The 18,117-nt window shown below is 41.9% G+C and overlaps 1 protein-coding gene across 3 annotated transcripts in view; it reads right to left on the reverse strand.

Moving 5' to 3' along the window:
• Positions 1-1,527: 1,527 nt before the first annotated feature.
• Positions 1,528-18,117, reverse strand: part of VCAN (versican) — a 131,757-nt gene continuing 115,167 nt past the window's right edge. For all 3 annotated transcript variants that reach the window (XM_081213448.1, XM_081213450.1, XM_081213449.1), the window contains 3 exons: positions 4,762-4,906; positions 3,591-3,773; positions 1,528-2,898 (listed from right to left, as the gene is read on the reverse strand). In XM_081213448.1, the coding sequence (XP_081069574.1) occupies positions 2,768-2,898; positions 3,591-3,773; positions 4,762-4,906 (459 nt within the window). In that variant the 3' untranslated portion in view covers positions 1,528-2,767. The remainder of the gene's footprint in view (positions 2,899-3,590; positions 3,774-4,761; positions 4,907-18,117) is intronic.

Below are 18,117 nucleotides of genomic sequence, written 5' to 3' on the forward strand. Positions count from 1 at the left end.
TTTATGCTCATTGTATACCTTTGGTGAGCAAGCTTACCTGCCAACTACCTCAGTCTTAACATGGAAGGTTAGCACACCTATTTCCCACAGCATGGTTCAGTTTTGCTTCTGATCATCACACAACAGGGCACCTGAAATGGGATCTCACCACTCCTCTCCAACTCTGGTTTTTGGGCCAGCCAGATATTGTGCATTATTGTCTTGAAGCTCATTTAATAAATGGCCCAGTTTCTTTTAGATTCCTCCATATTTTGTTTGCAGATTGTTGTACAGAGGAAATAAACTGTGTTAATCTACCATAGATTCACACATTATTTAATCAGTCTATGGTCACCACAAGTTGTCAGGGTGCATTAATTCAGCTGAAAGAGGTTTCAGGCAGTGGGAAACTGTAAACTACCTAGGGGAACATGCCAAAATCAGAGTTACAATTTGTTTTCTTACATTTTATCCTGCCTCTCTTCCATCATGGCACCTAGGGTCCCAGTAAGTCTTCCCATGCCTATTGAAGGGGTCCAGAGTTGCTTAGTGTCAGCAACATGTGCCTTCAGACCATAACCTCGGACTTGAGAGGAAGCCCTTTACAAGTAAATAATCCACACCACTTGAGGCTGCATCTGTTTGAAATTCTAACCGCACAACATTTATGTGTGAAGACACATTGCTGCACCAATCCAGGGCCAGTTTCTTGACTTGTGAGAGTACACATGAGCTCTGTTCACAACTATAGCTACATCACATACTAAACGTACACAACAGAATTGGATTATGAAGAGGTCAGTCTATCAGCTAGCCCTTACTGATTGATTAATGTTACCTTCTACTTACAAACTTCACATGTACTGATACAACTAGAATATTTTTCTTCTTTAATACGTTTTTGGAATTCAAAGAACAGAACATTTCAGATCTTTTCTTCTCTCCTCAACAAAGCTAAAAACAGAATATTGCAACTGGGGCGGGGGTTCTTTTGGGCCAGATAGGACCATACTTGTTCAAAGATCCACCATTTGTGCCTAACGCAGAGAGTGTACATTACATCCCTCTGCGCACTCCTGGAATGCCTATACTGCTTCTCTGATATCACCAGGCATCCATGCAGAGCAGACCCATTTTTGTGTGGTCAATTTTATCCCAGATAAAATCCAGAAATTGTCCTGTGTTAGACTTGATGCACAAGGCCAGATTAGAATGTCATACACTTGTGTGGGTAGTGGCAGCTTTGTAGGTGAGGAAGGCATACCAGAAATGTGGAGAGGGAAGACACACTCTTGCTCCCCAGGCATGGCATAGATCTGGAGATAAGATACTTCTAGCCCTTGAAAGTACCGACCCAGCCTAGCCCTTGAAAGTACCACTTTCTGCAATTAGTGTACCCCACCTGGCCATGGAAGATGAATCGAGAAGAGCTAAGGAGACATATCCCCTCCTTATACTAGGCCTGTTAGGCAGAAAAATCTACAATAGTTCTAGGAACACAGAGATTATTCACAAGTCAAGGTATTGATTGCTTACAAGTCACACAGCTCTCACTCATGATCCCATTTATTATATAGATATAGATATATTCTCTCAAGTCAAGTCAAAAACATTTGAAGCCAACTCTAGTTCTCCCAAATGCATCAGGATGAGCTTGGAGGCTGAAAACAAGCTACCAAGCTATTTCAAGATAAAAAGAACATCCAATAAATTATATCAGTATGGCTTACTTCATTTATTTAGGTACGCTTCACAGCTGCAGCATTCATACACAAACATTCATTACTTTATAAAAGGATTAAAAATGGTTATATATATTTATATATACAAAATTATTTACTTTTTCGTTTGTTCGGTTTTTTTGTACAACAAAAGTTGTAGGTCTATCGTATCTCCATCTTAAAATGCAGAGAGCTGTAATGTAGACCCACGGTTAGTGTTGTAAAAGTCATCGTTTAAAAAAAAAAGTGGCCCTGGTTGAGATTTATTGTATTAGCACTTATTATTGTTATTGTTATTCCTACAGGCCCTCCTTGTCATCTTTAAAAAAAAAGTCCTCCAGGCAAGTCCCTTTTCAATCAGTGCCAATGCTGAAAAGGACGGAAGTCAAGTTCCACATTGCAGTCCATTGTTCACGGTTGTTCCTGCTTGCTGTGCTCCTTATGTGTAAGGTTTCAACACACAGTTCTCTATGGACCTCTGCTGGGAAAGAACAGCGTTCCTCTGCTACTTTGCTCATCTTCAGCCATTGCAACAGCCGTTTTCTCCCATGGTTACAAAAAGAAAAGAGAGAGCAGACTGCAATTTAAAATTATTTTCAGCCTGATGAAGTACCTCAAGACAAACAAACAAACAAAAAATGATTAAAGACCTCTGAGGCCAAAAAGCCATAAATAAACTTGAACTTAGTGTGACATTTCATTGTATATACAGGGTTGCTGTTCTTTTAACGTAACACACATTAAAACACCATTAAATCATCTTATTTACATTATCATTGGTGCTAAAATGGAAGAGTTTTAATTATTATAGGACGCTGGGACAGGGACTCTAATGTTCCCTCATCAATGACATATGAACATTAACATGCTATAGATGGCTGGCAATGTCTCCCTTTTCAATTTTGCATTTGTAGCGATCACAGATGTGTGCTGAGAGTTCTGAGGTCCTTAAGTTTTCAAAAAAATAAAAATGCTTGGTAATACTCCTATAATTGATTTTTAAAAAGGCACAGTTAAGTTAGGACTTTGGCTGGCATGGAGAACATCCCGCTTTTGCCAGAGTGCGTTCAGCGCCTTGAATCCTGCCATGTCCTGATCCAACGATGAAAATGTTTTGATGAATTTAATGAGTTTCCCTTTCCTGGTGAAGAATGTTTATAATAATATTTCTTAGAGTAAGTCCTTTGGAATGAGGATGCTGGAAACAAAAGAGAAAGAAAAGAAGGAAAATGTTGTAAGCATGCCAGCAAAACTAGAAGCATGATGAAGAGATGCACTGTGTTAGACACACAACTCAGGTTCGGACATTTCCTGACCAGCATAAAGTCTTTGTGTGGTGGAGGAGAGGGCATGGAGGTAACATGGGTGTTCACACATTACATTCAACGAGGGTGCAGTCTGTGAAACTGGGAGCACAAATAGTTGAGCTACACACTCATACAGTAATGTATGTGTGTTGTTCAGCCAGTGTACAGTCTGTGTACCTGCCTACAGCAGAGCTGTTCATATGAACAAGTGTACACTCTTTCACACAAATGTTTGTACAAGTGCAAAGACGGCTTGTACTGTATTCAGGGTAACTTGTGAACCATCCTAGAGTCACATGCAATTCGGGCTCTCTGTTTGGAAATCCCAATTGTGCAGATGTCCAATTTGCACAATTCTCCCACATCATAAAAATAAGACGATGGAATAAAATGAGCATCAGAATGGTCATACACCTGTATGGAACACCTGCATTAAATAACACTATCTACAGGGTAGAGTGGAGAGGTGTGTTGGGGCAGGGAATGGTTTCTCATCCTCCATGCAAAGACATTTGACTGACAGACTGGTGAGGGTCTAGCCTGAACCTTGCCAATCACAAATCCCTTTGCATAGGCAACTCACGATTCATGCAGGTAATTTTAGGCAAATCCCATCGTCCATTCCCTTGGCACCGGATGATTGGAACGTGGCGCTGGATAAAACCATCTTTGCAGTGGTATCTGATCAAGGAGTTTATTTCATAACGAGGCTTCATCTTCCCAAAAGTCTTTGCATTTTCTACAACTGGGGGCTGGCCACAGGCAACTAAAAGTACAAATTCAGACTTATTGTCAGTTTTCTTCCACACCATAATCTTGGACAAAGCTCCCTTCTCTCTCCAAAAAGCCCACGATTCAGACTGGGTTCTCAGTCATTTTTAGAGAGTTTGATTAAATGGGTGGGGACCCCTAGCCTTCATTTTTAAAAACTAAATTAGTCAATTGGAAATATAACTTAATTTGATTACAACAATTTTCAACCTTTCCTAAATAGTCACTAGAAGTTTATAACATTGGAGGAAGGCTAGGAGGGCTCGTGTGAAATCTCACGGGAACATCGACGGCCGTTTGAGATGTTGTGAGAGCATCCGAGAACCAGCATGCTGAGATGACCTTGCCCCACAATCAAGGCACAGAGGTTAAAAGCTCTTTTCATGCCAGGTCTGCCTGGGTTACCCACCACGAAAGAGCTTTTAAGCTCTTTGTCTGATTTGGGGGGCAAGGCATGCCAGCTCCAGAAAACTAGGATTGCTCATGGGGGGCAGTTCCAAGGGGGTACTTTGCATATAGGCACTTTTGCTCATATGAGGGACCCTTGGGACCAAACCCCCATGAGAATGAACTCTGCTCATTGAAGGATCTCACAAGTGGAACAACACAATCCTAAGCACATCTACTCAGAAATAAAGCCTATTGAATTCAGTGCTGAATTAAAATAAGTGGAGTTAAGATGGCAGTCATATGTCATTGCATTTTTCTCTTACTCAGCTGAAACATGAAATTACAAGAAAGCTAAAGTTGGGATGAAGAATTCTTCTTAGAATGCATTCATTTGTTTCAGCACATTTTTAGTAATGGCATGGAGCCAGTTTCAATAACACAGCCAGCACTGATTTCTGCAGCACTAACATAGCTTGGTGTGCAATGAAATATGCTAGTATTCAGACATTATGACTTGCACACGTAAGTCCACAAGCCTGCACTTCTTATGTATTTCATGTGGCAATTTGTGACCCTGGTCTGAAAATCTTTACCTGTTCCTTTCTTGCAAGTGTATGTGAGATGATAATTGCATGGTACATCGTTCCACTGGCCATTCTCATGCCAAATTATAACAACACAATCTTCTCCAGAAGAAAAGAAACTGTCTGGTTGGTTTGGTCTCCAGTTTTCATATTGCTGAGGAAGACAAAGAAAAATACCAGAAGCATGGTTTAAGAGAAACTGAATTCAAGCAGGGCTTGCTAAGTTAAGGACCAATGAAGTGTAAATATTTCCTTCCTCCCCGTAGTCCCAAGGAAAACCTGTCCTCTGAAGCTGCTATCTGCACTGGGAAGAAAATTTTCCCATAAGTCAATAAAGTGTTCCCTCCCAATGCAAATAGCAGCTTCAGAGGGGAGATTTTCATCAGGATCACAGTAAATGGGGAAGGGTTCTCCACCCATTGCTATTCCACTATTTATCCTTCCCCGAGTACCATAGCTCTTATTTTAAATTTTTTTGAAATGTATACATTAAATACTGTAAGGTAAAGGTAAAGGACCCCTTGATGGTTAAGTCCAGCCAAGGGGACTATGGGGTTGTGGCACTCATCTCACTTTCAGTCCAAGGGAGACGGTGTTTGTCCACAGACAGCTTTCTGAGTCATGTGGTCAGCATAACTAAACTGCTTCTGTCACAACGGGACACCGTGACAGAAAACAGAGCGCACGGAAACACCGTTTGCCTTCCTGTCGCAGTGGTCCCTATTTATCTACTTGTACTGGTGTGCTTTCGAACTGCTAGGTTGGCAGGGGCTGGGACAGAGCAATGAGAGCTCATCCCGTCACGGGGGTTTGAGCCACTGACCTTCTGATTGGCAAGCCCAAGAGGCTCAGTGGTTTAGACTACAGCACCAAGCAAGGACACAGGAGCAGGAGCACCCAGCTGGTCTCCTGGCACTGATGATGCTGTGGCTGATTGAGAGGGTGAAAAGCAAGGCTAGGGAAAAGTCAGTGCTATAAGGCAGGTTGATCTGGCACTCCTTCTGCTGTGTTCACACAGTGCCAACCTCCCTCTCCCAGCAACAAACAGCAGGGGCAGAAGGCCAAGTGCCACTGCCATCCCCGTCGGCCACTCCCAATTGCAAAGATGCATTTAACATCACATTTAGGCCAGCCACTCCTCAGGGCAAATATGCATTTAGCATCACATTTGGGTAGGCCCTTAGTTTAGGAATCAGAAAGTTTTCAAATATATAGGCGGATTGTTTGTTTGACCTATTTTCTAATTTTTAAAGGTATGTTGCCATCACATCTTCTATCCCTCCCTGAAAATAGTGAAATACTTGTATTAATAACTGAGAAAGCTGAAATTTTAGTCAAGAGTCTAACATGGAAGCACCCATCAGAGATTGCCATGTGGACATTCTGTACTATCCAATATGTACTACTACAACCTTGTGTCTTGTTTCTCAAATAGCCCAGAGAGAGAAAATGCTTGCCTTGCCAAGATATCCCTTTTTCATTTCTGTAATGCACAGCATTAGAATATGTTTCAAAACATATTCAAAACATATTGGGAAAGATTGAGGGCACAAGGAGAAGGGGACGACAGAGGACGAGATGGTTGGACAGTGTTCTCAAAGCTACCAGCATGAGTTTGACCAAACTGCGGGAGGCAGTGGAAGACAGGAGTGCCTGGTGTGCTCTGGTCCATGGGGTCACGACTAAACAACAACAACGTTTCAAAACTCTTTATCTGAATAAATAGGACTACGGCAGAATAAGTACTACATTGTACTATTCTTTGTCTTGCGTACAGGTACAGATATATGAGTGACCAGGAAAAGAGAGGGAGAATACTTGAAATCTTTTTAGCTTTTCTCTGTGGTGCTACAAAACTTTCATTTCAAGTAGAAATTAATGGTGGATAAAAATAAGTTTCTAGAAGAGCAAGAATCCTCATAAATACCTGGCACGTACCAGTCACTCTGTCCCTTAAATGGTCATAATGGCACAGTTCACAAGTGCTTTTATTTAATCTCAGTGCTTACTTCTTGGAGCTGGTCCACTTACATGCTTATAAAAAGTACAAATTGTTTTCCTTTAATTCTTTATCTAGTAATCCAAACATAATGTCTTTCTGAGAACATTTTACTAATAAAGTTAATGCATCACACAAAAGTGGTGCTTAATTATCCTGGCTGTGGAAAAGCGGGATATAGTATTTTGAATACTGTATAGTATTTTAGTGTCGTATTTCCTCCAGTATGTCAATAATAGCGTTTTATGTATACAGGCAAGTGAACTGTAGACTTCTAAATTGGGCTGCGTTAAAAGTATTGTCTGTGCCAGGCTATAAAACATTTTAATTGCCATAAGGCTAGGGCTACAGTCTTATGCTTACTTATCTGTGAGTAAGACCCACTAAACTACAGCATCTTTTTTTCCTATATAAATATGCATAGGATCATTCTTGCCTGGTATCATGGTATAATACACATTGGTCTTCTAGGAGATTCTAACTAAACATCAGGAAGAACTTTCTGACAGCAAGAGCTGCTTGACAGCAGAACAGACTCCCTCAGGGTCCTTTCCAACTCTACAATTCTACCCCAAGCAATGAACTGACTTGCTTTCTAACCAGGTGCAAAACTCTGAATATAACTGCAAGAGTCAGGGCTTATTTTGCAAACCTCATCCAAAACTACTAAGTGACTTCAGTCACTCTGTAGCCAAGCCTCTAAGTAACACCTTTTCCTCCAATAGCTGAACATTCATTTTAGTTTCCATATGCTAGTAGGGGATGCTGGTGGTCAACTCCTGGCAGAAATGGCAGCCCTGGGATTTCAAGACGTTACATTCCAGCCAACAAAGATTCAAGAGCCTTTACATCAAGGGCCTGCAATAACAGCCGTGAGCCCTGGCTTGCATATGCTGCTGGCAAGGCCCTTCAGTCCCATGGAATGGATTTTGCAAGATTGCACCACATCCCCGGCCGTAACGTGCTGTTGCCTCACAGCTGATATCATCACTGTGCACATTTACTTTGGCTTTCTGACCCGCATGCTGCTTTTTACTAATGCCAGAACCACTTAACAGAGGAGGTTCCAGACTCCTGAAATGCTTTCTTAACTCTCCATGCTACACATATTGAACTTTTCCATTTCCTTATTTAGGCAAGCATCACTGATGGGGAGATAAGCCTTCAGAAACGGTTCCCTCGGCCCGCATTAAAACATGGCACAAGACAAGTGCATTGGGGGCTTGATTCCTCCTTTTACAAATATGGGTGGAAGTCAGGTTTAACTGATGCAGACCAGTTATTGGAAGATCCCAGTGCAGATGGTGCTCAGATGGCTCTGGTGAGGCAACTGTGGCCCTCCAGTTGTTGTTGGACTCCCATCAGTCCCAACTAACATGGCTAGTGACCAGGGTTGGAAAGAACTGTAGCTCAACAATATCTGGAGGACCACAGCTCATATGATCAAGGCAAGCTTTACATTTTGCCACTACCTCTGTGGCATCACGTGCTTCTTGTTGTTGGCATTCGTCTGTCTCCAGAGATAATTGAGCGCACCTCTGGGGGTGAAGTCCAACTACTGCATTAGCAACACTGAAGTGACTCCCCTGGGTGCCCTGCAGTGTGTATGGAGGTTCTGGGCTGCCTAGACAACAAGACCTCTCTTTTGGCCTCGTTGATGTGGTCCAAAGAAAGCAGAGCAATATGTTTAGCATCAGCTAAGCTGCAGAAATTTTTGGAAGGCGGTGTACAAGGCGCCATCCAGCTCTGCATTTGTGTAGAGTTTGCTCACGAACCTTTTCTTCTCCCAAAGATATCCCGCAAGGCAGTCAACATTTTCCTTCTCCAGGGGTACCAACTTGAATAAAATATTGGTGTGACCCAGGTAAGCCCTGCCGTGCATAACTGATCCCATCACACAGCACACATGCACTGTTTGAATGACAATGTCCATTAACTTTGGGAGGCCCGAGCCTCCTTAAATATTTTATGGGTGGGGTGAAGGAACTTCAGCCCCTAAGACTTGGCTCCTATGTCCTCCAAGATGTGCTACCTTCCCAGGTTGATGAGCCCCATCTGCCTCTCACTGCCCTCTACAGCATGTACAGAAAGTGTCTTCATAACTGTTAGACTGTCTTGCCCAACCAATCCGCTGGAGCCTGTCTTGGCATGCAGGGAAAGTCTCTAACTCACTGAGGGTTTGAGACCCATCAGCTACCCTCACCTGGTTTAGCCGGCCAGTCAAAACCATTTCCTGTGGTGTGGCTACTGTCACTTGCGGACAGCTTTTAGGAGCCATAGGTGAGAGCCGAGTGCAGGGTGAGGACCAAAGGTAGGCAAACTACCCAAGAAGCAGCACAATGTACCCCCCCACCAGAGGTACAACCCCTCCCTAGTAGGATGGAAAGTAATAGTAGATAAATGAACTTTCTGATGAGAAGAAAGGACCTCAATCTTTCACTAAGCTCCACAACTACAATCTGCCGCAAGACTTTAAGGGTTGGGATTTCGGCAACCACAGTATCAGTTAACTGATGCATGAGCAAGGCTACTAATGGGAATGTGATCCAGCTATATCTTTTAATAGATTTAGGTGAAAACGGACATCATTTCATGGGAGCTTCTCCTGGTATATTCATGGAAGTGTCTTGTGCAGAAGCTTTCAACTGATTTCCATCAACTAATTTCAACAGGGCTCATGCAGGCAACATTGCTGTGGTTTGTGCTCCATGTCTTTGTACTTTCTATTTTATTTTATTCTATTTCTGTATTCTTCAAATAACACATGGAAGAGAAACAGAATGTTTCATTTCCAGTTTTGGCACAGAACAATGTCTTATATTTTTGAAGCTCAGCCAGCCAAATGAACAGGCGGATACAAAAACAATACCCCTTTCCCAGTTACTTTCCAGCTAAGTTACATCTTTGTATAAATGAAGAAATAAAGTGTTATGCTTTAATAGATGAATGAAGCCATCAGCTAAAAGTCTCGCTTTTGTACTTAAATCAATCCAAGGATGATCCAGGTACAACAGCAAGCTTCCACAGATACAATGGCATGTGGGGATATGTTCTGTGTGTGCAGAGTGGTTCTGCTTGGGGTAATATACAGGGCATCAAGAATATGGAACAAAATGCACAGAGATCTTTACGGGAGTGATCCTCACATACAAGTGTCAACAGATGAGAACTGAAATGTGACATTGCCAAATCTTCTAACAAGTATATACAACTTGTCCCTAAGATCAGCTTCCATACCTGAGGACTGGAAAGTAGCCAATGTAACACCATTTAAAAAGGGGGGGTGGAGGGAAGAGGACCCTGGAAATTACAGGTCACTTCACTTAATATTAGTCTCTGGAAAACTGGTGGAAAGCACTGGTAAAGATAAAACAGCATATGCCGAAGCAAAACCAGCATAGCCCAGGATGCTGAGCTAGATGGTTAGATCTTCTCAACAGATTTTTGCTACTTCCAGCTTTGACATCCATTTGAACCCAAGCTCTCCTGTACTCCATTTCCTGAAAAGCAAGTGGGTGCTGTTACCGGAAAAATCCGAGGGCTCCCTTGGACAAAAACAAAGACACCAACCAGGATAACTTGGAGCAAAACAGCAGCCTGTAGGCTTGGCCTTTATTGAACTAAGACTGTCACGGCAGGGTGCTCCCCTCACTTGCAGGTGAGAGGAAAGACCCAGAAAGATGGTCTGCCAGACCTTATAAAAACTTTTGAAATTCCCATCCTCCAGGTCAAGCCCACCCCCAGAAACATCATGCATACATTACAGAAAGGAGGGGTTGACATCATGCATACATTACAGAAGGGGTTGACATCATGCATACATTACAGAAAAGAGGGGTTGAGGGAGGAGTTGTGGTGGTAACCTGAGTGTCCTGTCACCTGGCTGGTTCCTCCTTTCCCACTCCCCATGAGTCACTTCCAGGAGACAAAGGGGTTTGCAGTTTCCTGCCCCCAGAGGGAAGATCTGATTATTGTCCTTTGTTTCAGTCTGTGCTGAATCCACTACCATATGCAGGTTCTTTGTGATTTTGATTGTCTTCTGTCTGGGATTATCAGGGCTGACATAGCAACTGGGCAGGGCTCCTGTGGATGTGCTGGTATGCTGAAGGGATTATGGCTGACCAGAACCAAGCCACCCCCCTTTGATAGTCCTTGTCACATGGAGTAAAATAAAATGGAACAGTGCAAATCCGATGTATGGTTGATTTTCTATGAATTTATAACAGAAATGTGGCGTATGTAGTGTGTGAGTGTGAGTGTGTGTGAAGTTTGTGCAAACAGAATGATTGGGGTGGGGGGTTCCTGCTACAGTGCACGGCCAGCCCTACCATTAGGCTAACTGAAGCAGCTGCCTTAGATGACAGATGCTGTTGTTGGGGAATCCTGCTAAAGGGAAGGGAAGCACCATCCTGCTAAATGGGGAGTGGTCATGGAAGCACCATGTTCAAAGCCCATTTCCCAATGCATGCAGAAATGGCACAATCCTATGGCAGCAAATTGTCATCGGTTGAAGGGAAGGACACACTTTGCTCAACCTCTGGGCCTCCCCACAAGAAAAGAACAAAGCAATGGATTGTGGTTGCTTCACCAACAGGGGCTTCTTTCTAAGTTGATTTGTTTACAAGCTTTAATTAATTAAATAGTTCATCAATACATTGAATTTGCAAGTTAATTGAACAAGAGTTCTGAAGCCAAAAGCACACAGTCTTTGTTTTTTAGATGATGTAGATGTATTGTAGAAGGCACCAGCATAGAAGAGGCAACCCCAGTTTGGGAGAATTCCTCATTTAGGACGGTGCATGCTACCCATATTTTTCAAACAACCCTGTAAAGTAGGTTAAGCTGAGGAACATTAGCTGGCCCATGGTCACTATATTAACTTTATGGCTGAGGGTAGACTTAAATCTGCGACTCTCCAGTCCTAATTGGACATCCAAACTATAATCCCATGCTGGCTTTCACATAGATCTTTCTTGGTGAGATTCATTACAGGAAATTTAAGCTGCTTTCTGCATCGCCAACTAAGCACCACTTTCCAATAATTTATCATTCTTTCAGAGAAAGTAAATACAGTAGTGTGGTCATTCCTCATTAGTTATAGGACTGTGTTCCTACTGCTACCCATTTCTATGGTATCTAACATTTAAGTTTCAGTTAAATTATACTGCTCCATGCCACAAGAGATACAGAAATCCTTTCTTGAAACTGCATTTAGACAAAACAAGATAAAAACAACAATTGGTTTTGTTAGCTGCTTGCTAACTTTTGTCATTCACTCACGACGCACATCCAAAATATACAACTCTAGCTTTTCTTTCTTGAAATCTTTTGCATATATCCTAACCTATTCTGGCTTTATAGCAGCTTAGTTACTTGGGTAACCAATAAGTAATTCTCGTGGCTCTTCAGTTGTTTGAATGTTGTCAAGGTGAATCTGTCCTGAACAGTATCTAAGCAATGCAATAGATACTGAATGATAACAGCTATCCCTTTTATCTCTGAAATCCCCACCAAGTGCCTGGGATCAATAGTTGGGATTTCACATTCCAGAGCAGTCAATGGGACAGAGTGTAATGAACCGCGACTAAATCAACTGCCAATGCAGAAAGCATAATTACTTGACCGTTGTGTGAGAAACCAATGAGCATCCAATATCAAGGATGTGGCTCTTTCTAATAAACAAGTCCCAAAATTAAGTAAGTCAGTCATTTAATTTTCAGCTTCTTTAAATGCTTCCTTAAGAGAACTGAGGTTTTCTTTCTCTTCCTTCCACTATCCCCTGGAAATTTTTTGTCTATGTGGGCAGGGGGAATGTTACAAGCCTTTCATAAAACCCAAGAAGCCAAGGACACCTTCAAAGCAAAGCAAAATAAGCCTAGCATTTATCAGTGAGTGCTTTAAAACTGAACACCGGAAACCTTCATTAACTAGTGTTGTCTTTCCCATAATCCCTCCTATCTATTAGGAAAAAAACTTTTCCACTAAGGCAAATAAGACCTTTCAGGTTTTTATCTAGAAAGTGTGCTTCCTACACTGGTAAATTTCTTCTGAAGTCTATTTAGCTTCAAGTAAAGTCCTTCCACTGCCCACATGAACAGCTGGGTTGTCTGAAAGTTGGCCTATCAAGGGTGGCCTTAGTTTAGTAAGTTCAGACTGAGCTGATTCATAATGAACTAAGCATGGCTTTGGTTCCACTGAAGGCAGCTTTTAATTAGTGTAACACTGCACATTGCCCATGGCACTTTTTAGATGTAGCAAAAACAAACATGGTTTTTAAATGCACTCCTAAAGTGTGCAAGCTACAAACATTTTTATCAACGTGTACTATAGGTGCAATGATAAGAGAGTCAAGAGACTTGTCAACCCAGAAATAGGTCGCAGTGTATTCAATGGGCATCACAGTTTGCATTACAGGGGTAGCGAACCTGTAGCCCTCCCATCCCTGGTTGGGCTGATGGGATATGAAGTCCAACAAGAGCTGGAGAGCCACTAGTTCCCCAAGCCTGGTGTTTAAGATCAGTGCCTAAGTGTACCAGTTTGACAGATGTGTTTGTCTCCTTCACATGTTATTATGTACGTTCAAAAATCCTAAGCACACACAAAAACAGTGTGTTTAGGAGTCATGTGTTTGTACAGTGTAACCAGCAGGTTTTGCCAGACTTGAAAAAGTGTACAAACTCCACCTTCCCCTTCTGAATCAAGGCGGAGATGTTGCACAGAACAGAAGAGAGATATTCTCCCATCCCAACAGCTACCATTGACGAACTTATGTGTGCTGCCAATTCACACACAGAGGTGGGAAAAGACAAATGTATCATTGGAATTCTCCAGGAGGCTACAATGAATCAGGGGAGGATAGATCTAATCTAGTTGCATGGTTAAACGTGCCACTCTGAGTAAAAAAATAAGAGAGTTGATGGGAACATTCAGAAAGCAGATCTGCATACTTTAATGCAGGACAGACAAAAAGTTATACAAGTCTCTACTTTGGATGTGCCACCCACATAAAATCTTATTAGCTCCCTCCTACTGGAGTCTGCTGATTGGACTAGGGTAAATATTACATGTGTACCTCAGGTACACTGAGTTTTGCACACCAGACACCTGAGAATCCTCCACATGAAAGGGCCTAACATGACTTATTAGGATGTGGGATACTATTAACTTTCTGACTGCATGCCAAATTTTAAGCCTGTGGATCTCTCAGCACATATATCTTCCGATATATGTTTTCCACATGTCTCACAATGATTTCCTAGTATAAAAAAGTGCCTTATGTAAAAAAATAAAATAAAATGCTCTGAATTTTTATTTTGCTATTGGGGAGCAATCATTTGGGGATTTAAAGCTATTTTCCACCAAAACTTGAAGAGATCAGCTCAGTGTAAATGCTTATTCAGCGTCACGGAAAATCCCCACTAGATGGAGCTGTTTACTCGTTGCTGAACCAGGATAATAAACGTCCTTGATTAAAGGAGGTTAAGAGCTTTAATACACCGGAAAGATGTGATTCCTTTAGTGCTCAGCACAAATACCAAGGAAATCAATCACAATCTTCCCATTGCCTTCTGCGAGCTTCGTGTGCTTAATGGTATGGTGTCTCTAGCTGGGAGAGGAAACGAGAAGGAAGAACAAAGAGAGGAACTGGGTTTTTAGAGCAAGTCTTAATAAAATGCAGATTCAAGCAACTGGTTTTGTTACATCAGCAGTTTACAAAAAACAACAACAAACCATTCATCACTGAAGACTACACTCAAAAATTCCCATTTCAGACATTTGTGCCATAGTATCACAACAGGCAACAGGACCCACCCTACCATTAGACAAAGGGAGGCAGCCACTTTAGGTGGAAAATACAGGGGAGCAGGCAGTGGCTACAAGGTGCTGAGTGACAGATCTGTGTGTCCCACACAGCCTGCTCTGCACCCTCTAAGCCCAGCTGCTGCCCTCTGTTGCGGATATGGTGGAGGATGCCGTCCTGTCACAAGTGTTGAAAGATTTGACGGCCACTCCAGTCAGCTTCTGTACATTGAATGGGATGGGGTGCCACCTTGCTTTTTGCCCCAGGCAGCAAAATATCTTGGGCCAGCCCTGTCAGACAATGAAGAAACAGCCTGCCTACCTATCCATCCTACACACTTTATGGGTCTCTGTGATTAAAATGGCTTTTCCAACTTGTCACAACTATAACATGAAAAACAGCAGACAATTCAGTTAGTGTATGTCCAGCTTTGCAAAAACATAATTAACAATTTAAAAAATCCGGTTATACCAAATGGCAATCATAAAAGCAGCACCTTGCAGCCTTTCCAAAAAAACAGGAAGAGGCCAAGGAAAGCAAGAACACTTCACAGTCTCAGGACAACCACCACAAAGGCCTGTTTTTCACAGCACATATTATTGGCTCACATGGCAAGGTTGGATCTGAAGCATGCAGCTGGTATTGGGAGATGCAGTCACTGAGGTATATTAGTCTGAGTCTTTGAAGAACTGAGGAGGTTAAAACTAAGGCCTTGAACATTTATCCAATGAAAATAGGTACATCCTAAGTGGGACATTCTGGACTCAAATAAGAAACCGGGACGGCTTCTCTAAATCAGGGACGTTTCTGGAAAAGAGGGACACTTCCAGGCTAAATCTGCTTCTGCCTTCTAAGATTCATTTGTTCCAGCCCAAAGATTAAAAAACAAAGCAAAACGCCCATATATATATGCTGCTTGAAGGTAACGGGCTACCTTGTTTCACTAAGCAAAAAATACAAACAAATGCCTGTGTGAGTGGCGTCTTTACTAGTTTGAGCAAAATAAACACAATTTTGTCACCAAACAATATGTTTCAAGTAATTATAGTGGCAGGCTTTCCCCTCCTCTTCCTCAGAGTAGGTCAAATGGGTATCTTAAATTGAAGCCGTACCAACCAAAAATGAAAATATTTGCTAAGTTTTAAAATCCTTTTATTCGAGGGTCCCGGGGGTCTTTGGCACAACAGGCTTTTTGTCTGCAGTCTGCCTACAGCACTCTCAAGCGGGGGTTGTTTGTTTTATTTAACTCTCCCAGGCAACTTTATTCCATGGAAGGCTCACGGTCTCTCTCACCTCCCCACCTTCCTTTATGCTCTCTCTGAAAGGGGCACAGGCACGGATTTGTGTAGGGTAAAACTGAAGAAAGAAAGAAAGAAAGAAAGAAAGAAAGAAAGAAAGAAAGAAAGAAAGAAAGAAAGAAAGAAAGAAAGAAAATGCTTTGTTCTTTTCGCATAAAGAACTTCTGTTTCCTTTTGTTGCAACATTGCCTCTTCCCACTGGCATCCTGAAAACCCATATTATAAACATGTGAAATGTGTCTGCATGGAAGGGAAGCGAAATGAGCATAGGTCTCTGGACAGTTTTAAAGTGGCAATGCGCCTGTTTCCTTGCTGCCAGCGAGCCAGGGGTGAGACACAATCTGGCTGCAGAGACCAGTCTGCTCGTTTAATAAAGCACTAATCTTGTGTAATGTGAGTGAGCTCACTGCCATACAAAGTACTAATTATCAGCAGCGTTTTCCAAAGGATATGAATAACTCCCCCCTGTGAGAAAGAGGCCCAGCGCACAACCCCGAGTAGCTGTAAGTAGTTAATCCATAACATGAATGGTTCCAGTGGACTCCTTTACAGCTTCGCCTGCTTGCAAAGGTCCCGAATAGCAAAATGGTAATCATCCAAGTTCAGTGGAAAATGTGCCAAAAACAATACCTGCTTTTTTCTGTTTACATGGTTAGGCTTTGCTGATATCAAAGTTGGCACTCGCCAATCTAATTGAATTATTTGAAATGCAATTTCCCTACAAGGTTTTTAAACACCTCCTAATGATGTCTGAAGGGGGCTATTTACTCACGGCATGTGCATATCTTTTTCTTCTTTTTCTTTTAAAGAATTCAAGTAATTAAAAGGGGAAGCAGCAGAACTTTAGGAACTCAAACCTTAGAGACAGGAATTGTTTGATCAACAGATGCCCCTGTGTTTATATGAAAAAGGCTTTCTCCCCAGTTTGGGCAGCAACCCAGGCTTGTCAAGACTTGAATCATAAAATTCCCATGTGCTTCTAAGGAAGCCCCAGGAAATCCAACAGGACTGAAATGTGAAGAACCCATGGTCAAATCCTTTTGTAGTTCAGATTTCACATGGCACCATGGCTTGTACAGTGGTACCTCAGGTTACGTACTTAATTCGTTCCGGAGGTCTGTTCTTAACCTGAAACTGTTCTTAACCTGAAGCACCACTTTAGCTAATGGGGCCTCCCACTGCTGCCGCGCTGCCGCAGTGCGATTTCTGTTCTCATCCTGAAGGAAAGTTCTTAACCTGAGGTACTATTTCTGTGTTGGCAGAGTCTGTAACCTGAAGCATCTGTAACCTGAAGCGTATGTAACCTGAGGTACCACTGTATAGGTAAATAATGACTTGCTTTAATTAGGGCTGCCATACATCGGAAGCACAGATTTTGGCAAAATTGCGTAAGAATAACTCCAAAAATTTTGCAAAGAAAAAAGGGGGGAGAGAGAGATCAACAACTTTGGGCAAAACTAAAAAAAAGCTCCTGAACAACTTTTATGTCCAACAGATAAAGACATTGGTAAGATTATTGTAATAATCTGCAGTTTCAAAAGAACATAGAATCAAAATAGATGAATAAAAGAATAAGTTAAGTTAAAATATGCAGGAAATGATAAAATAAATTTAAGGAACCGAAGAAAGAGGAAGAAGGAAGTCGAGGTTGGAAATGTTAGAACTATGGTTAAACTACTGAAATGTATATAAATGAAAATAATAATAATAATAATAATAATAATAATAATAATAATAATAATAAAAACTTTTGTGTTCAGATTTTCACTTTTGGAAATATGGCAACCCTAGCTTTAATGGCTTGGCTCACGCACAGCACTAAGCCAAGTCTCAGCTCTGAAGCTGAGTACAGAGCAGATGGGCAACACTAGACAAGCAGCTCTAAGCAATGGTTTGCATATTTTACACCTGGAAGGTCACATTGTAATGTGGGGCTTATGGTTAGAACAAACCATGGTATGTCTAGTATATTATGTCTAGACTTAGGCACACAGCTATTATTGCTACAAAACCTGGAGCAAGGCGAATCAGGCTACAAGAGAGTCCAAGTTGGATCTGCTTGTGAGCTTTCCATAAGAACATAAGAGTAGTCCTTCTGGCTCAAACCAAAGTCTTGCTTAGTCTAGCATTCTGTTCTTTTAGTGGACAATCAGGTGCCTATGGGAATCCCAGTAGTGGGACATATCTGGGGACACCGGGTATGAAACCTGAGACCTGAAATTCTTTTCAAAAGTGCTTGGCTCAAGAGTTGCAGCAAATTATGCCTT

The sequence above is a fragment of the Podarcis bocagei genome (assembly GCF_964188305.1).
Source record: "Podarcis bocagei genome assembly, chromosome: 11".
NCBI lineage: Eukaryota > Metazoa > Chordata > Lepidosauria > Squamata > Lacertidae > Podarcis > Podarcis bocagei.